At 34.1% G+C, this 20637-nt stretch overlaps 1 protein-coding gene across 3 annotated transcripts in view; it reads left to right on the forward strand.

The window, feature by feature from the left end:
- LOC145680993 (leucine-rich repeat-containing protein 51-like) overlaps window positions 1-20637 on the forward strand; it is a 138254-nt gene that overhangs the window by 14546 nt on the left and 103071 nt on the right. Inside the window, exon 2 of one of the 3 annotated variants that reach the window (XM_081752255.1) lies at window positions 11844-19281. The exons of the other annotated variants lie outside the window; for them this stretch is intronic. Within the exon in view, the coding sequence (XP_081608381.1) occupies window positions 11844-12825 (982 nt within the window). The 3' untranslated portion in view covers window positions 12826-19281. Of the gene's footprint in view, window positions 1-11843; window positions 19282-20637 lie in introns of those variants that run through there. 3 annotated transcript variants of the gene reach the window in all.

Consider the following 20637-nt stretch of genomic DNA (forward strand, 5'->3'; position numbering starts at 1 on the left):
TCTTTAGGTCTTCATTCATACTTTCGTGAACGTATCCACAGTAAGTTCTTTGCTTGTAGCCAGCGAAACAAACAGCTCATAGCGGGGATGAGACCTCTACAACAGTATGTCCAGAAAACCAATGCTTAACTTCAACTTTTGTATTCCACAGATCGTTCAGTATATACAGCGAGTGTAAGCTTACTGTACACTGGCTCACGATCGTGCATTTTCACAATCTTACTTTCGGCTGGATTGAAATATTGACCAGTTTCAAGACGCATTTCTACAAAGAAAAAGAAACTTTAACTAAGAAAATATAAGTGTAATGTGTACTTTCTTCGGAATGCGTTGGTGAAGTCTCGAAATAAGATATTTTTTAAATTTTTATTTTCAATGTGAACTTCTTTTCTAGTTTCGGCCTTTTAGATATTTATATAGGTTAAGTGTTCATCACAACATTAATAATGTTGTATCATATTGTTCAATCTTTTTATCGTGTGTTTAAAGTGGTTATACCATGTATAAACCTTTAAAACTTAGTAGATGTACTGAAGAAAATTTTTCCACAAGGATTTCTCCCGTGAACATTTTTGTGTATTAACTCGCGAACAAAACCAGTAATTTCAACGAGATTTACTCAGGAAGAAATTGTGATTCTTTGAGATATTTTGCCAGTTCACATAAGTAAATGGGAAATTGTGTTATATAGATGAAATATGATGAAAATATTTTGTTTGCCTGGATTTTTTTTTAAATCTTGTGCCACGAGACCTGCAGTTTTAGACGTTTCACATGTTAGAATACCGAAACTAGTCTATATGTTGTGTTTAAGATGTATAAGTTCACAGCTGAATAATTTTTCATGACATTCCAACGGAAATGTAGATATCCTATTTTTTATATATGCTGGCAAAGCTGTGATCACTAAACTGCATCAGATGATGTGTAATAAATATCTGTGCAATACATATTATTAGGAGGGAATATCGAAAAGTAACACACAATATTTTTCCCCAAAAAATTTAATATACCAAAACTAAAGAAAGCAAAAATAAAGTTACGTATTTGATCCACTTTTCTACAGTCACCAACTTCCTCAATACGTTTCTATTAGCGTGGTATCAGTTTCAAAATGCCCTGTTCCTGAAAGTCTGTTATTGTGGAGTATAGGAATGTGTGCACTGCTGTTTTCACTTTCGCATCTGTTGCAAAATTTTGACCGGAGAGGAATTTCTTCATGAGACCAAAGAGACGTGTCGATTGGCAGTAAGGATAGAGTTTGACGTTGTCAGCATTATTGTAGCGGCGTTTGTCACCAAGGGCACGATGCAACATCAAACAAAGTTTTAATTTAGGCTGCAGCATTTACAGTGGTCCCGTGCTTAACAAATTCCCCAATAAAACAACAAACGTCACAGAACACTTTCACAAGAATTTTTCTTGCAAATTGAATCACGTTTAGTTTTTGTCTAGTTGGAAACCAGTATGTTTTCACTCCATAAAAACCTGCTTGGAATCGGCCGTCTAATAGTATGCCCAAGACATATCACAATTCACGATTGCTTACAAATGGCAAAACGCGTTAGGTGATCCAAGCATGTCATCATTCGCTGAAATTCGTGGTTATCTGTCAGGTTCTTAAGCACCTAGCGAGCACCAACTTTACGGAATTGCAACGTGTCCTGAGCAAGGTCGTACACTACAACATAGGAAATGTTGAATTTCTGCGATAAGGTTCGCAGGTGAACACGACGGTTATTAAGTATTGCTAGCTGGATGGCGCTGATAATCTGTGAGGTTGAAGCTCTTACCCGATGCCCCAAGCGTGGCGGAGTGCACAATAACTCGAAACATTACAACAATCGTCCCCATATACGGTACGCATGTTACAGTAATTTGCTCTTGGTGTATACCCTCTGATTCATTGAAATCTAATCGTAACTTGCTTCTCTTCACATGTGAGGGACAGTAACAGGACGCCTCGTAGTTCAAGTTTCTGTCGCTAGAGCTACATAGGAAAACAAAGAATTCTCTGTACCGCAAATTTCAAACTCTCATGCAATATTACCATTCCAACTGGAATACCTGGGAAGAAAAAATTATTGTGGTTTACAATCTGCCCTCGAATTTAAATCATATGGTAATTTCATGTATTGAGGAAACTACGGAAATTTCCCCTTTTTGCTCCTTAAAGCCAATAACACTTGCCCAGTGGTTTTCAGTAAAGATTTTAATTACGAGGTCCGACAATATCGTAAGAATGTCTTCTTTAGCTAATGCTGGCAACCCTGCATACTTAAACCGCCACTACAAACGGGGAGAGAGAACTTGTGCGAGCTAGTTAATATCAGACGCACATTTTTTCGATATATGATCAGTTCATACGCGATCATTTTCATACTTAATCGTCTATCCAGTCGGAGAAGTCCCTCTCTGTGTGTGTGCTCTCTTCCATTCATATCGTTGTGAGTCGCCCACTGCGATATTCATCTTCGGTTTCTGTTCTGCTTTTCCGAAACATTTTGTGCCAACAACACACCTCTGCCATTGATAGCAGTTTATTTCCAAAGGCCTGCTGATTCTTCCGGTACGTTACCGAGGCAGTCTGACCAAGTTTCATACAGAAGGAGATTGCGTTGCACTGGTTAATATTACGTGCTTCCGCTGTTATCACTGGGGTCCAACACACGATCGCACTCTTTAACTTCTAACTTCACAATGAAAAATACTTCGTGCGTGCCACGTGCTGTGCTATTGAAGCAGGCCCAAGACCACACGTTGGCAACGGTTTTACACTGCAGCGTTGCCAGCTGAAGCTGAAACAATTTTCTTATTACTTTATTATCGGACTTCGTATATTGTAAATTTCATCTCCGTAACGTAATCCACTTGTTAGATACTCTGCTTTTGGCATACAATTTAAGTGTTCTGTTACTCATAGAACTCTGATTCTAATGATAGTAACGTAAAAATACAACAAAAGGTAAGAAAATGGCGAGACAGTGCTCATCTGTGTAAAGTATGCTTTCAAACTACTCACCCGTTTCTTGAAATTATAGCAGACAACTGAATCTCAACTTTAAGTACTTATAAATATTATGCTAATTTTTCCTCTTCTCCCTCTTAAATATAGCATTCTTCAATATATGCGACCGTTTATTTTAAATGATAAGCTTATGTGTTAAATTTTCCTTCTTTGAAAAGGCAGACACATGAGATGATAAGTTTTGACGTGTATTTCTTGATCCTCCTCCCCTCCCTGTGATACCAATTTGAATGTCAGTAACATAATAAAAACTCAGGTAAAAGTAGGTACTCAACATATTAGTTAACTTATTTCAAATAATAGAGCTGCCTTTCTTTTATAATTAAACATATACATAGTTTCTGTCATTTGCTTAATATTCAGGACGTTGCATTCTCAAAAGACTTTACTTAAGAAGAGTGCAGTTTCACATAGATGTATATCAATAGGCTTAAAAATTGTAATAGGGTTTACAACTTAATATCTCAGAGCATTCAAATGATATTAGATGCACTAGTAGAGATTAGAATACTGCTTGAAATTCTAACTCTCCAATCCGCAGCCTATCAGGCAAGTTGGGGAAAACTCAATCCAAACATGGCCACAGAAGGCTTTACTCGAACAAACAACCAGAAGGCGAAGCTGTTACCTTTAATTCGGAAATCCAGATGTTTAGTAACACACAATTTAATATTAAGTATATGAGCAAATAACAACACAACAATTTAAGGAAAATGTTTATTACAATAATTCACATTAATTTGTGTTTTTCCTCGCTGCCAAGTCAGATCTGGATCCATCAAATCTTATATCCATGTAGTTGAAGGAATGAAATTAATTTCTCGAAAATATTCTAATTTCAAGTAAGTATAATCTAATCTGTCATAAATCTTTAAGTCCAAACATTGAATTACATACTCCAGGCCAGTCAAGAACCTCTCCTGTATGACGCTAGCATCTTTTCTTTCTTTTAAATAAGAAACTATTTCGCACATTCATTCAATATTTAATGATTTCCTTTTCTTTCATAATCAAAAATGTTTCCGCAGATAATTAATCAGGAAATAATTACCAGCAATTACAATTTTAACTAAATTACGCAAAAATATTTAGCAAATTAAATCTTATGACGAAAAACTATCGCAAACCGTATTTAGACTACATTCAATCCAGAAGGTTGTAAATTAAGAAAATTATTAGTCTCAAACCGGCAAATCATTAATCTTAAACAACTCAAACATATTAAATAATTTTTACTTTTTAGAAAAAAAATAATTCTCATGTTCAGTATATACGCATAAAATTAAAATTAATAGGAATTTCAATCTTTAATCTATTAATCAAAATCAGGAACTTCAAACCTGAAAAGAACACAAGATAATATCCACACTTCCAAGGTTTTGGGTATAAGCCCTCCACCTTTTCTTCCCTGGATTTACCGAGTTTACTCGCGTTAAATCTTTTTGTATAACTCTCGGAAATTCTAACCAATTGAAAGCCAGAAAGACGACCCACATTAACATATAATAGACGCAGAAAAAAATACTATATATTTGAAAAAGTAACACCCTTGAATTTCCACCTTGTTACCTTTAATTTTTGGAATTCTCCAGCTCTCAACTTATTTGGACTCAAGAATAATCGAATATATAGTGAGATTATGCTCAGAATTTGAGTTGAAACGATCCCAATTTGAAACTGTAACTGAATGAGAAAATGGGACGTGCACCTACAATTTCCCACATTCACAAAAATGAGAAATAATTCAGAAACAACTACCGTTCGGAGATTCTGAGTATTACCAATGCACTTTTCTTTCTTTAAATTGTTATCAGAAACAGAGAGATAAGCCTAGCCTCCCTTCCAGTATTTTCACCAACTTTTTAAGCAACACTAAATTCACTCGCTTTTGAAGAGCAAGCAGATACACGAAATACCGCACTAAATTTAATATTAGATTTATCATAATCCTCGCCTATAAGGATTATCCTTATTTCACTGCAGTAATTAGACACACATTTACAACAACGACTTCAAAAATGCAAAAATTAAATCGAAGCCAACACGTCCATACATTTTTCTGGGGTCACAGTAAGGTATTCTTTAAATCGTTCCAAAACCCTTTCTACCGTTTTCATATGTTCTTCAATTGAACGGGAAACTATCAAGACATCATCAAAAAATAACTTACCACCCTCTTCTCTCAAATCTCCTAAGACCTTTTCCATCGCACGAGACAAAATAATACTTCGGTCTAATTGCAACTGGAAGACGAGTATACTGATAGCACCCTTTGAGTGTCACAATGGTTGTGATGACTCGGGAACTCTTATCTAACTGAATTTGGAAATATGCGCGGCGTAAATCGATTTTCGTGTACACGTGCTTATCTGCTAACCCTGTAAGGCATTCTTCTAAATTAGGAGATGAATATACATCGTTTACTATAAGAGTGTTAGCTTTAATGTAGTCCCCAACAATACGATGAGTATTATTTTTCTTCTGAAGCAGATAACAGCTACTTGCAAATTTGGAATGGTCAACTTCTTCCAGAATTCCCTGATCCAATAACTCCTAAATTTCATCATAGAAAATTTTTTCCTTGTTTTTCGGAATTTGAAATGGGGTATTTTTAAACGGTTTATTTTCCTTTAAGTATAGACTACCAATAAAATGTTTAATACACCCTACTTTATCTGACATCACATCTTTATATTTCGTTTTTATAGAATCAATGAAACCAAGCACCTCCGGTTCATCCAATCTCCAAGAATCCCGATTATCATTGTGGTTTTTTAACTGTGTGCATTCCGGGTTTTTCACCTCCATGGTAGTCTGATCATCCATACTATCAGATGTATGAGGCTCGTCAGAAATAAACTTTTTATTTTTCTGGTTCAACTTATGAAAGTTTTCAGGTTGGTCGACATCAATATCTGAGACCTCAGAGCCGGTACTACCATCTAATGAATACAGTTTATCCATTTTATTCACTGGACAATTCCTATTTTTAAGCTCGAACTTCTTATCAGCTAAGTTTTCATCCTGAGCTTTCACTAAAGTTTTGTTCTTTGATCCTTTCCTCCTACAATGCCTACGCTTGATTCTCTTTCCACTAGTATTAGTATCGCGTTTCACGACACTATCTTGTTCATTAACTGGCAACCTAGCATTGTTTTTCAAATGTTTAGTCTTCCGGTCTCCAGATGTTAAACCAAAAACCAAAGGTTGATTCGAATTTTCTATTAAACGATTTTTATTATTATTTCCTAAATTATTCATTAACTGAGAATTCACAATGAACTGCCCCGAAACTTTCAATTTAATTCAGGATATTTCATTTGCACCACTTTGATTTTCACAAACATGATCAATCACTTAGACGCAATTTCCCCTTGAAATTGAATTATTATACTGAGTTTCCTTTTGATTTTATTCCTGGATCTTTCAATCGAACCACATATTTTTTTTGCCAAAATCTCCTTAGTTTTATCCTTCCACATGAATTCAAGGGAATCTTCGATTTTACGATCGCCTCCAACTTCTGAATCAATCATAGTCCTCAGACGATTCAGCTGGATAGCACTAGGCGCCTGAATTTCTAATAATTTGGATTCAAGGTCTAAATAATGCAAATCGCACTGTACACTAGCAACATTTTTCCGGAAACTAAATCCATTCTCACAAATAAAACATCGAGGCCATAATGTTCGAAACAGAAGAGCTATCTCGTTTATTCATGTGATTATCAGTTAAATTTTCAGTTCTCGAGCCAGGCTCATCAACAGATTTAAATCCCCTCAGATGTTTATTATGTTGAATAATCTTATGATTTAATCAAACCCGCTTTTACCACCGCGCAGAATCAAGGTTTCTCGCATAGTCAATAACTGAATTCGTTGATCTAAAAAAAAGGCGTTCCAAGCAGACACATGCAAGGCAATTGTTCCACAATCTTAAATGATATTCTCTCAAAATGACCTGAGAGATTATAACTTAATAATATATCCCGGTTCGTTGAAAAATGTAATCCGGACGGAGCATTTACCACCTTTTCATGAGTCACACTAATACATTTTTCTAGTCCACAATGCTACATTAAGTCCAGTCGAACAATGTTAAAGCTTCTACCTCCATCCACACAAATGCCTGTTAAATAATTATGAATTTTACCAACCACAAAGGAAGCGACGGTATTATCCATTTCACTAGAAATAGTATTAACTGAAGCACTAGGTGTATTAAATTGATCAGACCGTTCATTCGGAACCTTCTTTTTTCCATGAACCTAAATTTCAACTTTCAAACGATTCCCTACATTAGTAGGGTAAGAATTAACTAACCTTTTAGTCAAAGAAAAATTTTTATCACTCACTGGCAATTCTGAATTTTTCAAACCCTGATTATGATTTGACATTACTAAATTAGCCTTTTTCCAAGAAAGGCCCATCTCCCTGTTATATTCCAACTGATTTCTAAAATTTAATTCATGTCTATCAGCGATATCCATTAACTCGGATCTAGTAGCTGGGATATAATAATTCAACATTTTATGATTTGGATTCATGCCGCCTACTATAATATTAACCATGTCTGACTCACTATCCATAAAATTCAATACATTCATAGCAATTACTAGGGATCTTACATACTGATTAACTGACTCAGACAGGCGTTGACGTCTATAAATTCTATCAGAAATCAGTGAGTGCAAAGCAACTGGAGTAATAAAATTATTTACAAGCCTAGATTTTAACTCAGTCCAGGATACTTGATGATTTAGTGCAAACAGAATTTCTTTCAATAACGAGCCTTCGCATTTCCCGACAAAAACACAAAGAATCATACTCAAAGAATAACTAGTATCCATTAGTCTTCAATTTTTGCTAATATCTCAAAAAATAAACTATTACTGCCATCTGTTGTTTTAACTTCCTTGAATTTTGCCTCTAGAAAATCATTAGTACATTTAAATTATACTTCATAAAGAGATTATGCTCAACGTTTGAAGATTCAATATTACTAGGCAAAATTGGCAACCCAGTTACTAATTTGTCACACATTTGAGCTCTCTAAGGCTTAGAACAATACCGCGGATGTAATGAAGTCTACTGAGTTTAATTTCTAATATGAAAAACCCTTCGGTAATAATCTCTAAGATTCAGATACCATGAAGGAACCTCACTTTTATCACGACCACAATTTCCAAAATTTGTCTAAATCCTATAATCAATAGAACTAGAACTTCTTAAAGGCCCATTAAACGTAACCTGCCTCTGATTCCGAAAAATTCATTGAAAATCCTAATATTAACAAATCTACTAAAATTGTATTCATCGGCCGGTGACTGCAAACTACCCCCACACTCCAAAGTATTATTTCTCATAGCTGATTTTCTGATAAGAAAACTACCTTGAGTTGGCGGAGTCAGTGACATGTTCAATTGTCCAAAATCAGATCTAGTATCTGTTTCCAGATTTCCGGCTTTATCTAATGTTATCAATTCTGAATATTGATCCGAAATGTCAATGCTCATATACTCCATCGAATTACACATCATTAATATTATCGAACAATACAGATATAAAGGTAACATAAGTAATATAAATATAATTTATAAAAATTCAATACTAACTACGGACACTACAGCTATCCAGATTTCAGACCAAATAAAAATAACCCTAATAATTCCTTGCTTCACCTTAAATCCAATTTATTAAATGTACCATTAATTCAACAATAAATATCAATAGCAAATCACAAATTAAATTTTTTAATGCAAAAACAAATTGCGAAATTTAAAAACAATAACGAGCTTAAATACTTACAACAAAAAAATTAACTAACAGGACTTGAGTAGAAACCAAATTGTAACTCCCCCATCCGCAGCCTACCGAATAAGGTGGGAAAAATCCAATCCAAACATGGCCGCAGAAGAAGCTTTACTCGAACAAACAACCAGAAAGCAAAGCTGTTATTTTTAATTCGGAAATCCAGAGGTTTAGGAACACACAATTTAATATTAATTATATGAGCAAATAACAACACAACAATTTAAGGAAAATGTTTATTACAATAATTTACAATAATTTGTGTTCTTCCTCGTTACCAAGTCAGATCTGGATCCATCAAATCTTATATCCATGTCGTTGAAGGAATGAAATTAATTTCTCGAAAATATTCTAATTTCAAGTAAGTATAATCTAATCTGTCATAAATCTTTAAGTCCAAACATTGAATTACATACTTCAGGCCAGTCAAGAACCTCTCCTGTATGACGCTAGCATCTTTTCTTTCTTTTAAATAAGAAACTATTTCGCACATTCATTCAATGTTTAATGAAGATTTCCTTTTCTTTCATATGCAAAAATGTTTCCGCAGATAGTTAATCAGGAAATAATTACCAGCAATTACAATTTTAACTAAATTACGCAAAAATATTTAGCAAATTAAATCTTATGACGAAAAACTATCGCAAACCGTATTTAGACTACATTCAATCCAGAAGGTTGTAAATTAAGAAAATTATTAGTCTCAAACCGGCAAATCATTAATCTTAAACAACTCAAACATATTAAACAATTTTTACTTTTTAGAAAAAAAATAATTCTCATGTTCAGTATATACGCATCAAAATTAGAATTAATAGGAATTTCAATCTTTAATCTATTAATCAAAATCAGGAACTTCAAACCTGAAAAAGAACACAAGATAATATCCACACTTCCAAGGTTTTGGGTATAAGCCCTCCACCTTTTCTTCCCTGGATTTACCGAGTTTACTCGCGTTAAATCTTTTTGTATAACTCTCGGAAATTCGAACCAAATGAGAGCCAAAAAGACGACCCACATTAACATATAATGGACGCAGACGAAACAAACTACTAGAAAATTGAAAAAGTAACTCACCCTTGAATTTCCACCTTGTTACCTTTAACTTTTGGAATTCTCCAGCTTTGAACTGCCTTGGACTTAATAATAAAACAAGAATAATCCAATATATAGTGAGGTTATGCTGAGAATTTGAGTTTAAACTGTCCCAATTTGAAACAGAAACTGAATGAGAAAATGGGACGTGCACCTACAATTTCCCACATTCACAAAAATGAGGAATAATTCAGAAACAACTATAATCTGAGATTCTGAGTTTTACCAATGCACTTTTCTTTCTTTAAATTGTTATCAGAAACAGAGAGAGCTAAGCGAAGCCTCCCTTCCAGTGCTTTCACCAACTTTTTAAGCAACACTAAATTCACTTGCTTTTGAAGAACAAGCAGACACACGTAATACCGCACTAAATTTAATATTAGATTTATCATAATCCTCACCTATAAGGATTATTCTTATTTCACTGCAGTAATCAGATACTCTTTTACAACACCGACTTCAAAAATACGAAAATAAAAGCGAAGCCAACACGTCAATTTCAATTCGTATGCCATTCGAATCGCTTCACAATCCAGATGTCTGATGTAAGATTTCTACGCAAGTCAGCTTCTCAAGGCAAGCTGCTTGCGGTCGTAAGGCTCTGACAATGCGCAAACGCTACCAGCGCATAAGCCAAAACCTTGAGGCTCTTTAGTATGAATTGAAATGAAATCTTACAGAAGATATTTCATTCTTTCTTTTTCTCCTATTTTTAAAAGTGACGTATTTTACATTCAAGTTTTTGTCTCCTTCTTTAATACATCTAGCATTAAATACATGAATGTTATTATTACATAATTCCATATTAGAATTATATATATATATATATATATATATATATATATATATATATATATATATATATATATATATATATTCCTGTTACTTTTAACGGGCACGCTACAAAATGACGTATTTTGTGCAAAATTTTAAACATGGTTATAGTCTTTTTTCTTTCTTTGTCATAATACGAACAGATTTTGTTAGTTGTAATTGCAAAAATCTGTGGCAATTACTAAATGTTATACCACAAAAATTTATGATATAGTACACAAGCACTGTCAGTGAGAGCGTACCACCATTTTCACCTGTAATAATCAAATGTTCGTTCCATTGTGTAACGTATGTATGTATGTATTTTAACTAAATCCGACAACTGACAGATAAATGTAGATACGATTTGAGATAGTAAAGGAAAGTACATCCTATTCTTTGGAGGGTAGAAATGATACTGTCACATGTAATATGCAGATGTGCGTTCCATAGTGTAACGTATGTTTACTTATTTACTTACTCGTTTACTTATTTGAGTTAAATCCGATAACAGATAGATAAATGTAGATAGATTTTAGATAGTAAAGGAAAGGACGTCCTTTTCTGTGGAGAGTAGAAATGATACTGAAAACTCTTAATAGTTCTCTTCTCCTGATAACTACAAGATTTTATGTAATAGTACAATAGTCTTATACGTCAGTTTATCAGGCGAAAGTGCAAAACCTCATATCTCCACTTTTTATGGAATTTTATATTTTGATTGCATTCAGTTTCCCACATCTGAATCTACGTGTGTGCGAAAGCTCGTAAACGAAGACCAAAAAAAAAAATTTAAAAAATAAAATAAAATAAAAAAATAAAACATGAAAAACTAAGTTTTAAAAGCTGGTATCGCATATAAGATAATGTAAAAGCAGATCAGATTTATTGCTCTCCTGAAAGTTTGGTTTTAGATGAGTTACGAGTTTTAGCAGTTTCGCCGTTGTAAAACTTATGATTATGTTGAAACGCCTCACGTTAAAATGCAAAACTTTTGTTGCTCTATTTTAGATAGGAACTTCAGCATTTCTTTGGTGTTTGTTGTTCCATATAGTGTACTTAGATTTCCACTTCCTCGTTTACTTAATTTGTTACAGGGTCCATACACATACACTCTCCACAAAACCGAATATCTTCAGAACAGAAAAGGTAATAAATTCACATACAGATGAAAACTCTCATGCTTGCAAAGAGTTTAACCCTGAAAATGGTGGACCATATACAGGAAGACATACGTTAAGACATCACAGTGTTAAATATTTTCCTTACCTGAAATGTGAAAAAGTATTTTGTCGAAATTCAATTTTGACAAAAGACATGTTAGTACATACCGGTGAAGAGGCTCACATGAACCAAGAGTGTTTAAAGGGGTTAATTGACTCTTCAAATTCGGTTCCACGTATGGTCATACCTACAGATTTAAAGAATCTAACATGCGAACAGTGTGGTAAGAAATTTAGTCGGCGTTCAAATTTTGCTAGACACTTATTAATACATACAGGTGCAAAACCTCATATGTGCACAGTGTGTGGAAACAAATTCAATCGGCGTTCAAATTTAGCTGCACACATGTTAATACATACAGGTGAAAAATCTCACACATGCCAAGAGTGTGGTAAGAATTTTGGTCAACGTTCATATTTAGCTAGACACATGTTAATACATGCAGATCGAAAATCTTACACATGCCAAGAGTGTCGTCAGAAATTTAATGACCCTTCAAATTTAGCTAGACACATGTCGAAACATACAGGTGCAACACCTCACAAATGCCAAGAGTGTGGAAAGATGTTTAGTCGGCCTTCACTTTTAGCTGCACACATGTCAAAACATACAGGTGAAAAATCTCACACATGCCAAGAGTGTGGTAAGAATTTTGGTCAACGTTCATATTTAGCTAGACACATGTTAATACATGCAGATCGAAAATCTTACACATGCCAAGAGTGTGGTCACAAATTTAATGACCGTTCAAATTTAGTTAGACACATGTCGAAACATACAGGTGCAAAACCTAAAAGTGTCAAGAGTGTGGAAAGAAAATCAGACAGCGTTCAAGTTAAGCTAAACACACGTTAGTACATACAAATAAAAAACCTCACACATGCCAAGAGTGTGGAAACAAAGTTAATGACCGTTCAAATTTAGCTGAACACTTGTTAATACATACAGGTAGAAACCTGACACATTTTCAGTGTGTGGAACCAAGTTTAGTCACCGCTTACATTTAGTTGCACACATCTCAATACATGCAGGTGAAAAACCTCACACATGCCAAGAGTGGTAAGATTTTGGTCAACCTTCTCACAAGTGCGAAGAGTAGAAAGAAATTAAGTGAGCGATCAAAGTTGGTTAAACATACGTTCATACACGCTTGTGAAAATCATTACTTATACCAGCGGTGTTGGAGATTTTGTCGACGTTCAGAGTTGATTAAACATATGTTGATACACAGAGAAGAAACCATACACGTCAAGACTGTGATTAGTGATTTGGTTAAACTGAATTTGTTTATATATACATTGATACATATAGGTGAAACCTCTCATACATGCCAAGAGTTTGGAATTGATTTTGAGTGTAAGGTCCGGAGCAGCAGCTAGCCTATGTGAACATTATTAGCGTGGTATCCAAACCACGAGCTGCCGCCGAATTTCCAACCCGGGATTCCCACACCAATGGTGCGTACGGTAACCGATAAGCCATGAATAAGCTCCCATGCCAAAAGTGTGCGAAAGGATTTGTCCAAAGATAACATTCGGCAGAAGGCGTTAATTAAGAAAGGAGAAAGAAAGAGCTCAGTGTGTGAAAAGAGAATTAGTTTTAGTTCAATTTTGGCAATTCATATGTTAGCACACACTAATGAGTGATTCCATTTCAATTAGTCCAGGATGATCCACACGACTGTCTCAGATCTAGTTTATATTTTAAAATGAGAAACTATATATAAAATTATTAAACCCATATTTTTTCTTTTTGGTGATTTTTTTTTTTTTTTCGATATACAGCTTTCCAAAATGGCTGCCTTTCTCTTGGATTGCTCAAAAAACTAAAGAAAATAAAACATGGTAAATTAAAAGTTTCGTTGTACGGATACGAGTGTACTTAATAGCATAATTGCAATAGGAGGAAGAGTGTAAGGTTGTATGTTTCGGTGGAGGGCAAAATTCGTCTATTTGTCCAATAGGAATCACGCAATTCACTAGCAATGTTGTCAACTTTGGTGAATTTTTTGCTAACTTTAAACATTTTTTTCTGTCCTCACGAGCAATATATTCTATCTGCTTCTAGCGTCGAAATGTACTCCATAATGTCTCTTGAAAATGTAAAAGACTTGCGTTTCGGACTTTTACACCCCACGTTATAGCATGATGAAAAGCTGAAAATTTCATTAAGACACAATTTCTGAACGCCATTTTCTCAAAAAACCCACCTTTTAAAAATCTGAATTTTTACATGTATTGGAGAAGTACCTAGGTATTTAATATCCGTTAACCGTTCATGCGGCTGCAGCCCCTAATATTCGTAATTAATTATTGCTCGATTGCCGTTTCCTCCTAACTCTAAAAGAACATCATAAGAGGTAAAGAAATTATAGAAAAAGACTTCGTGCTGGTCATTATTTTCTATGATTGATTTGAGACTACGAATAATTTGTTCCTAATGGGATATTCTCCCTAAGGTTACCAGTACAATTGCCTTTTGCACCATAGAGGGCCATTGCATATGGATAACCGTCAGAACAACATAAAAACATATTTTGTAACCAAAACGGATTGGTTTTCCTCTAATAAATATTTTGCAGGTGTGACGCCCATAGCACGAACCGTGCTTTCATCAATGCTCAGAGATTGGTGTAAGATACCAAACTTCTGCAAGTTCTGTAGTTCATCGTGTATACGTCTTATTTTCCCAAATTTGTCACCTCTTGGTAAATTAGAATTGTCAACAATATGGAAATATTTCTTTGTTCGAAACGGGCTCTCAGCATTACGGATGACTCAATCTGTTTACACAGGTCGTCTGCTGTACTCCAGTAGGACTTCTCAGAGGGAGAATATGATACCCATTCAGAAGTAATAAACCAAAAAATTGTTGTAACTGTTCATACGATATTTTTATGTGTAGAGCTCACTTCTGCTGTGCGTAAAAATTAGACATTTGAACAAGGTGCTCAATGTATGATGGAAGCAAAATCTTGAAGAAAATATCTATCGGAGAAATGCCGTCAAGATGAGGGTGAAAAACCAAAATTTTCCTAGTGAACAGGAAATGGGATTGAGGCTAGTTTTCGCAAGATTTTTCCACTTAGGCACACACTGTTCCCTTTTCTTTTTAGATGATGAAGTTTATGGTGTATTTTCGAGCTCATTTGCGTCATAGATGTCATTATTCACTGCCACTATCAACTCAACACATACGTCCTTAGGCATAACAGGAACTAATTCGTCTTCATTTATGTGCTCCTCGTCTGATGTCATCTGTTTCATCCTCATTTTCAGAAACACACAAAGTCTCCAACGTGTCTACTATTTCATCTAGCGTAAGAAATTTCCTTGCCATTTCGCGATTTTAGGCACAAAATGTTCAAACTAAATCGCTACGTACATATGTTCCCAAATGGGAACATTAAACTATTTCACTTGCGCATTAAGAAAATACAAAAGAACACATACATTGAACTCTCAACTGTCCACAAACAGTCTTGCCAACTTCTATATTACGTCGTAACCACGCAGTATTGCAACCTCTTGTAAAAAGCATGAAAACTTCAATTGTAAAAAATCGAAAAAAATTATTTAATATACATTGTTGTGCAATTAAGGGAAATAAAACAATTAACAATTCATTCATTTATACCACTTAATGTCGGGCAGAAATATAGAAGATACACAACACTAGAGCACTGAAAATTTCCTGTTTCTAAAAGGGAACAATGGTACCTAAACGGTTAACGAAAAAGTTACATACTTACTGTACGAATCAGCTGAGCGTTTGAAGGGAGTTAAAAGCTACGCAAGTGTAATTTCTTTGCACGTTTATCACCATGATAATACCACTCGGCGTTACGTCACGATCAAGTGGAGCGACTGGAATGTAATTCCTAAACTGCTCCGGGAACCTGGTCAGAAAAATCGGTTGCACTGTGCGAGTCAAAGTAAAAGCTTGCCTGAATTCGTTATATATTGTTTACAATTTGTGAATTTTACAGTAAATCTGTAAAAAAATGAATGCTTGCGAGTTGATTCCTCTGATACAGAAATTCACAGAGTAGAGTTTTAAAATTTTAAAGCAGTTGTATCGAAAACATCATAGTTTGGAAGAAATCGTAGCCTTTATATAAATGCTTGGTTGTAAACTTAACTGGAGAGAAGGAAACATCAAAGAAGTAAGGTTAGTTCAAAATTTACACACACTCGCACTTATATGTATATATATATATATATATATATATATATATATATATATATATATATATATAGCACAAATCAATCACGTGTCAAACATGGAACTCGGTTCGTAGTCTGGTTTCAATCAATGAGTTAAAGTACACAAGTAACTTACAAATCAGGAGAAGAGTACTATCAAGGTGAGAGACCATTTAGGGTTTGGAATCTAGGGAGATATGAAAATAATCGAAAAGGCCAGCTTTCAGTATTCAATCCATTGTCTTGGAGTTAACTGAACTAATCGGTGGTAGATTCAGTAACACTAAGCCCAAAGTAAGTCAAGAACAATCTCAATTCGCACATTGATATTTATTTTCCTCATTTATAATAATAATAAATATAATAATAATTGTTATTATTAATAGTGAATTGTAATTTTACCGGATTAGACATGGATAACGCAAAAGTATTACTCTTCTGTATTTATTTTCGTCAGTTTTTTAAAAATTATTTTCATGCAAATGCTGGTGTTTCAACTGCAGATAATGAAATAGAAGTTAATCCCGTTGACAGTAATAACATTTGCTAACGAAGTGGAATAAAAATTCTTTATTTTAAATTAGTTTTTTGAACAAAGCATGTAAAAAATGTAAATGCAAAATGTATTGCAAAATGTATTGCAAACATTTGAAAACATATAGGTGAAAATCCTGGAACATGACAAGAATGTAGACTGACATTTACTCAAACTTGGCAAATTGAATGTTAACACGCAGGTGAAAATCCAAATACATGCAAGTAGTGTGGAAAAGGTTTTAGTTTCCATTCAAGTTTGGGAAGCTACACTACTACACAGGAGCAAAGTTTTGATGTAGAATTACTGCTGAAAGGATTTAGCTCGCGTTGAAGCTTAGCAAGATAAATTTCAATATATAGAAGTATAAAATTTCATTAATGAGAGGAGTGTGGAAAAGTACTTTTTCAAAGTTCAAGTTTCTCAGCACATTTAACATATATTTAAAAATCACACACGTGCAAATAATATTCTTATGAAGCTCACATTTTGCAAACCACCGCGTTAAAACACACAGCGAAAAACTGTATTGCTATTACCTCACCAGCGAACGAGTGCGGGCGGCCGGTTTTCGAACAAAAATACAAATAACAGTGTTCCTAACAGGATTACTTGTAATTAATCTATTCAAGTGCTTTGTACACTTCTTTTTGTCCTATTCATAATAAACCACTTCACGCATAGACCTATGTTCAAGTTACGACAAACAGTTTCAAAAGTTATGTACGTTATTTCCAGAACATTTTGAGGGACCTCTAAGAAAATAACTTACACCCTCCATATTAATTTGGCAAAACTTGCGAATAAACTAACCTTAGCGTTGTACAAAGAAACACTAAGAACTTCGTAATATTCGAGTGTAAAGAATTCCTTCTTCTCCTATTAACAAAATCTCGAACTTAATATCTGTGAATCAAAGTTGTACTATGGCAACTGGTCCTTCATTGCTTAAAGAAAGTTCTATTGTGTGGTTTTCAGATAAGATGTCTTCGAAATTGCGACCAAGTTGGATCATGTGATCTCCTTTCGATTGTCTAAGCAATGTCTTGAGTAACAAAATTATTTTGGAATGAGATCGTTTTCGAATGTGCTGCAAAAGTCCGGTCAGAAAGAAATTGATAATCTTTCATCGCCGCACTCCTAAACGCTACTTATAACATATACACTGCAACTTTTAAAAATCGTTGGATACACTGCAAATTGTTGCTCTCCGCTCTCCTCTCCTACCGCGCTTACCAAGAAACTGATGTAAATACAACAGCAGTGTCCTCCCTTAAAAACCACACTATTTACTGGTCAGGTAATATATACAAATGTAGGAACAAAAACATTTTAAATGTGTAGGACAGATTTAATTGAATTTCACATTAGATTACAGATATAGTACTACAGATGGAGAAAATTAAATGAAATATCTGAGTTTTCCGTACCTCCATTATGCCGGTTAGGCTAAAGAGACGGCGATGATGTTAAATGAAGAAATTGTGGAATGAAGAAAGTAGGTGGAACCGAGAAAAACACGAGCACGGTTTTTGTCCGCCACAAAGTCCAACGGCGCGAACTGGGATCGAACCAGGTATACCAAGCACCAAAGGTAAACGCTCTACCACACCCACCGCGTCCACAATACAGATGGAGAGAAACTGCACGTGTCAAGAATATGAAAAATATTGCAGTCGAAATTTATTTTCGGTGACATTGTATACACGTAAAAAAAAATGGGTGTGCAAAAGTGTGAAATGCGTTTACATGTAGTCCAAGTTTTGTTAGTGAAGAAACCTTGTAAGATATATGAAGCAATTTACTGAAAAACTATATGGAAGGATGTAGTCAGGTTACAACCGTTGTAACATATACAAGTGCGAAACATCTTATATGTCAAAAGTTTGCGACAAAATGGATTGAATATAACGTTCCTCAAGTGAAATGTTAACATAAAGATGACAAATTTTCTACGTGCCAAGAATGTTGCATGATATTTTGTAGAAGTTCACAAATCTAAGAGAAGGTAATATAATGCATAAGGTAAGTAATAATAATAATCACAATGGCGATAATAATAATAATGAAGTAACATGTAATTGATGACGAAATGTTGAAAGACGCTGACTAAAGTCTATCAACTAAAATGACGTCGCAGTGCAGACGCATATGGTGCTTCAGTATTAAGTAAGTCTAGGTGTATGTGACATTGAGTTGTATAGCTAGAAACCATATAGAACAGAGAATGTTGAGCTATTAAGTGTCTAAGATGTACTTTTTTTTTAAAAAAAATATATGTATTACGTGCTTGTCTGAAGGAAATTCGTTAACAAAATTCTGAGAGTAGCGTTTAAGACCAGAGTGGACCATCTGTGAGTTATACAAATATTTGAGGTTATTGATTTTATGCAAGTGTTAGAAAGTTGAATATTTAGTGCACATAATAGTTCGTTTTTTTTCTGCGCGTGTGCGAGGCACTCTAAAAAGTATTTATTTATTTATTTCATTTTCCGCCGTAAGAACTTAGCGTTCATGGCTTCGTCAATAGATACAGTTACTATTACAATTAATAATAATAATTTCAAGAGAAACGCTACAATTAATAATAGTTATTTAAAAAATAATATATAATAATACAATATATATAATAATAATAATACAAAATATATACTTAACAATAAAACTAAAAGTGTATTTTTAGAGAAAATATAAATTGTACCTTATTTTATATATTTCAAAATTCAAATAAATCGTAATATTTATATTACAAAGATAGATCACACTGAAGATATTCATCTAAACCATAGAAAAGATATTTAAGTAACAGTAACTTGAGGTGTCTTTTAAACTGCAAGCTTGGCATTCGTTTGATACGATCTGGTAATTTATTATAAAGTTTTATTCCTATGTGGTGTAACGAATTTTGAGTTCTTGTTAGACGGAAATTTTGTATATGAATATGATTGGTTGTTCTTGTGTTCTATTGGTGTAGGTCCGAATTGAGTTGAAAGTTTCTTTTATTCATATGTATGAATGATGTTGTTTCGAGAATGTATATACACGGCAATGGTAATATTTTAAGTTTCTGAAACAGTGGTCTACTTGGTGTATGAAACGGAACTGATAACATTATTCGTAACATTTTCTTCTGCATTGTAAATACTTTCTTCGCATAACAGGTATTACCCCAGAAAATGATTCCATACGATAGAATTGACTGGATCCATCCGAAATAAATTGTTTTCAATGTTTCTGTAGTTAGAATCTTACTAACTTTACGTATAAGATATATTTTCGCGCTTAGTTTTCTCAACAAATCATTCACGTGATCATCCCATGTTAACTTAGAGTCTAATTTTAACCCCAAAAATTTACAAGTGTCAGATATCTGCATGAGTTCCCCGTCTATACGTATTTGATGTATATTTAGAGAGCAGTTTTTCTTCGTTGAAACTCATTATAGTTGTTTTCGCTGTATTTAAGTTAAGTTGATTTGCTTTTATCCATTCTGCAATTTTATCTGTCGTGTTCTTAAATATGAATTCCTCGGAGCAAATGTTATTTGGAATTTCAACTAAAATGTTTGTATCATCCGCAAAAAGTACGCTTTTGTTTGGAACTATATAATCGGGAAAATCGTTAATGTATATAAGGAAAAGTATAGGACCTAATATTGATCCTTGTGGAACTCCGTGCCTAATGTGTCTTACCTCTGACTTGGTTGGGCCTATTTCTACATATTGCATGCGGTTAGTCAAATAGGATTGGAACCATAAATTAGCATGACCTCTAACGCCATAACTACGCAATTTATTCAATAAAATTTTGTGATTAACAAGGTCAAAGGCTTTTGTGAGATCCAGAAAAATTCCGTATATATTATTTCTTCTCTCTCTCGCTTTATATATGTCACTTAGAAAAGCAACTACAGCATTGTTAATTGAT

Source organism: Thermobia domestica, chromosome 3, assembly GCF_964235325.1.
Source record: "Thermobia domestica chromosome 3, izTheDome1.hap1.1, whole genome shotgun sequence".
In the NCBI taxonomy this organism is placed as follows: Eukaryota; Metazoa; Arthropoda; class Insecta; order Zygentoma; family Lepismatidae; genus Thermobia; species Thermobia domestica.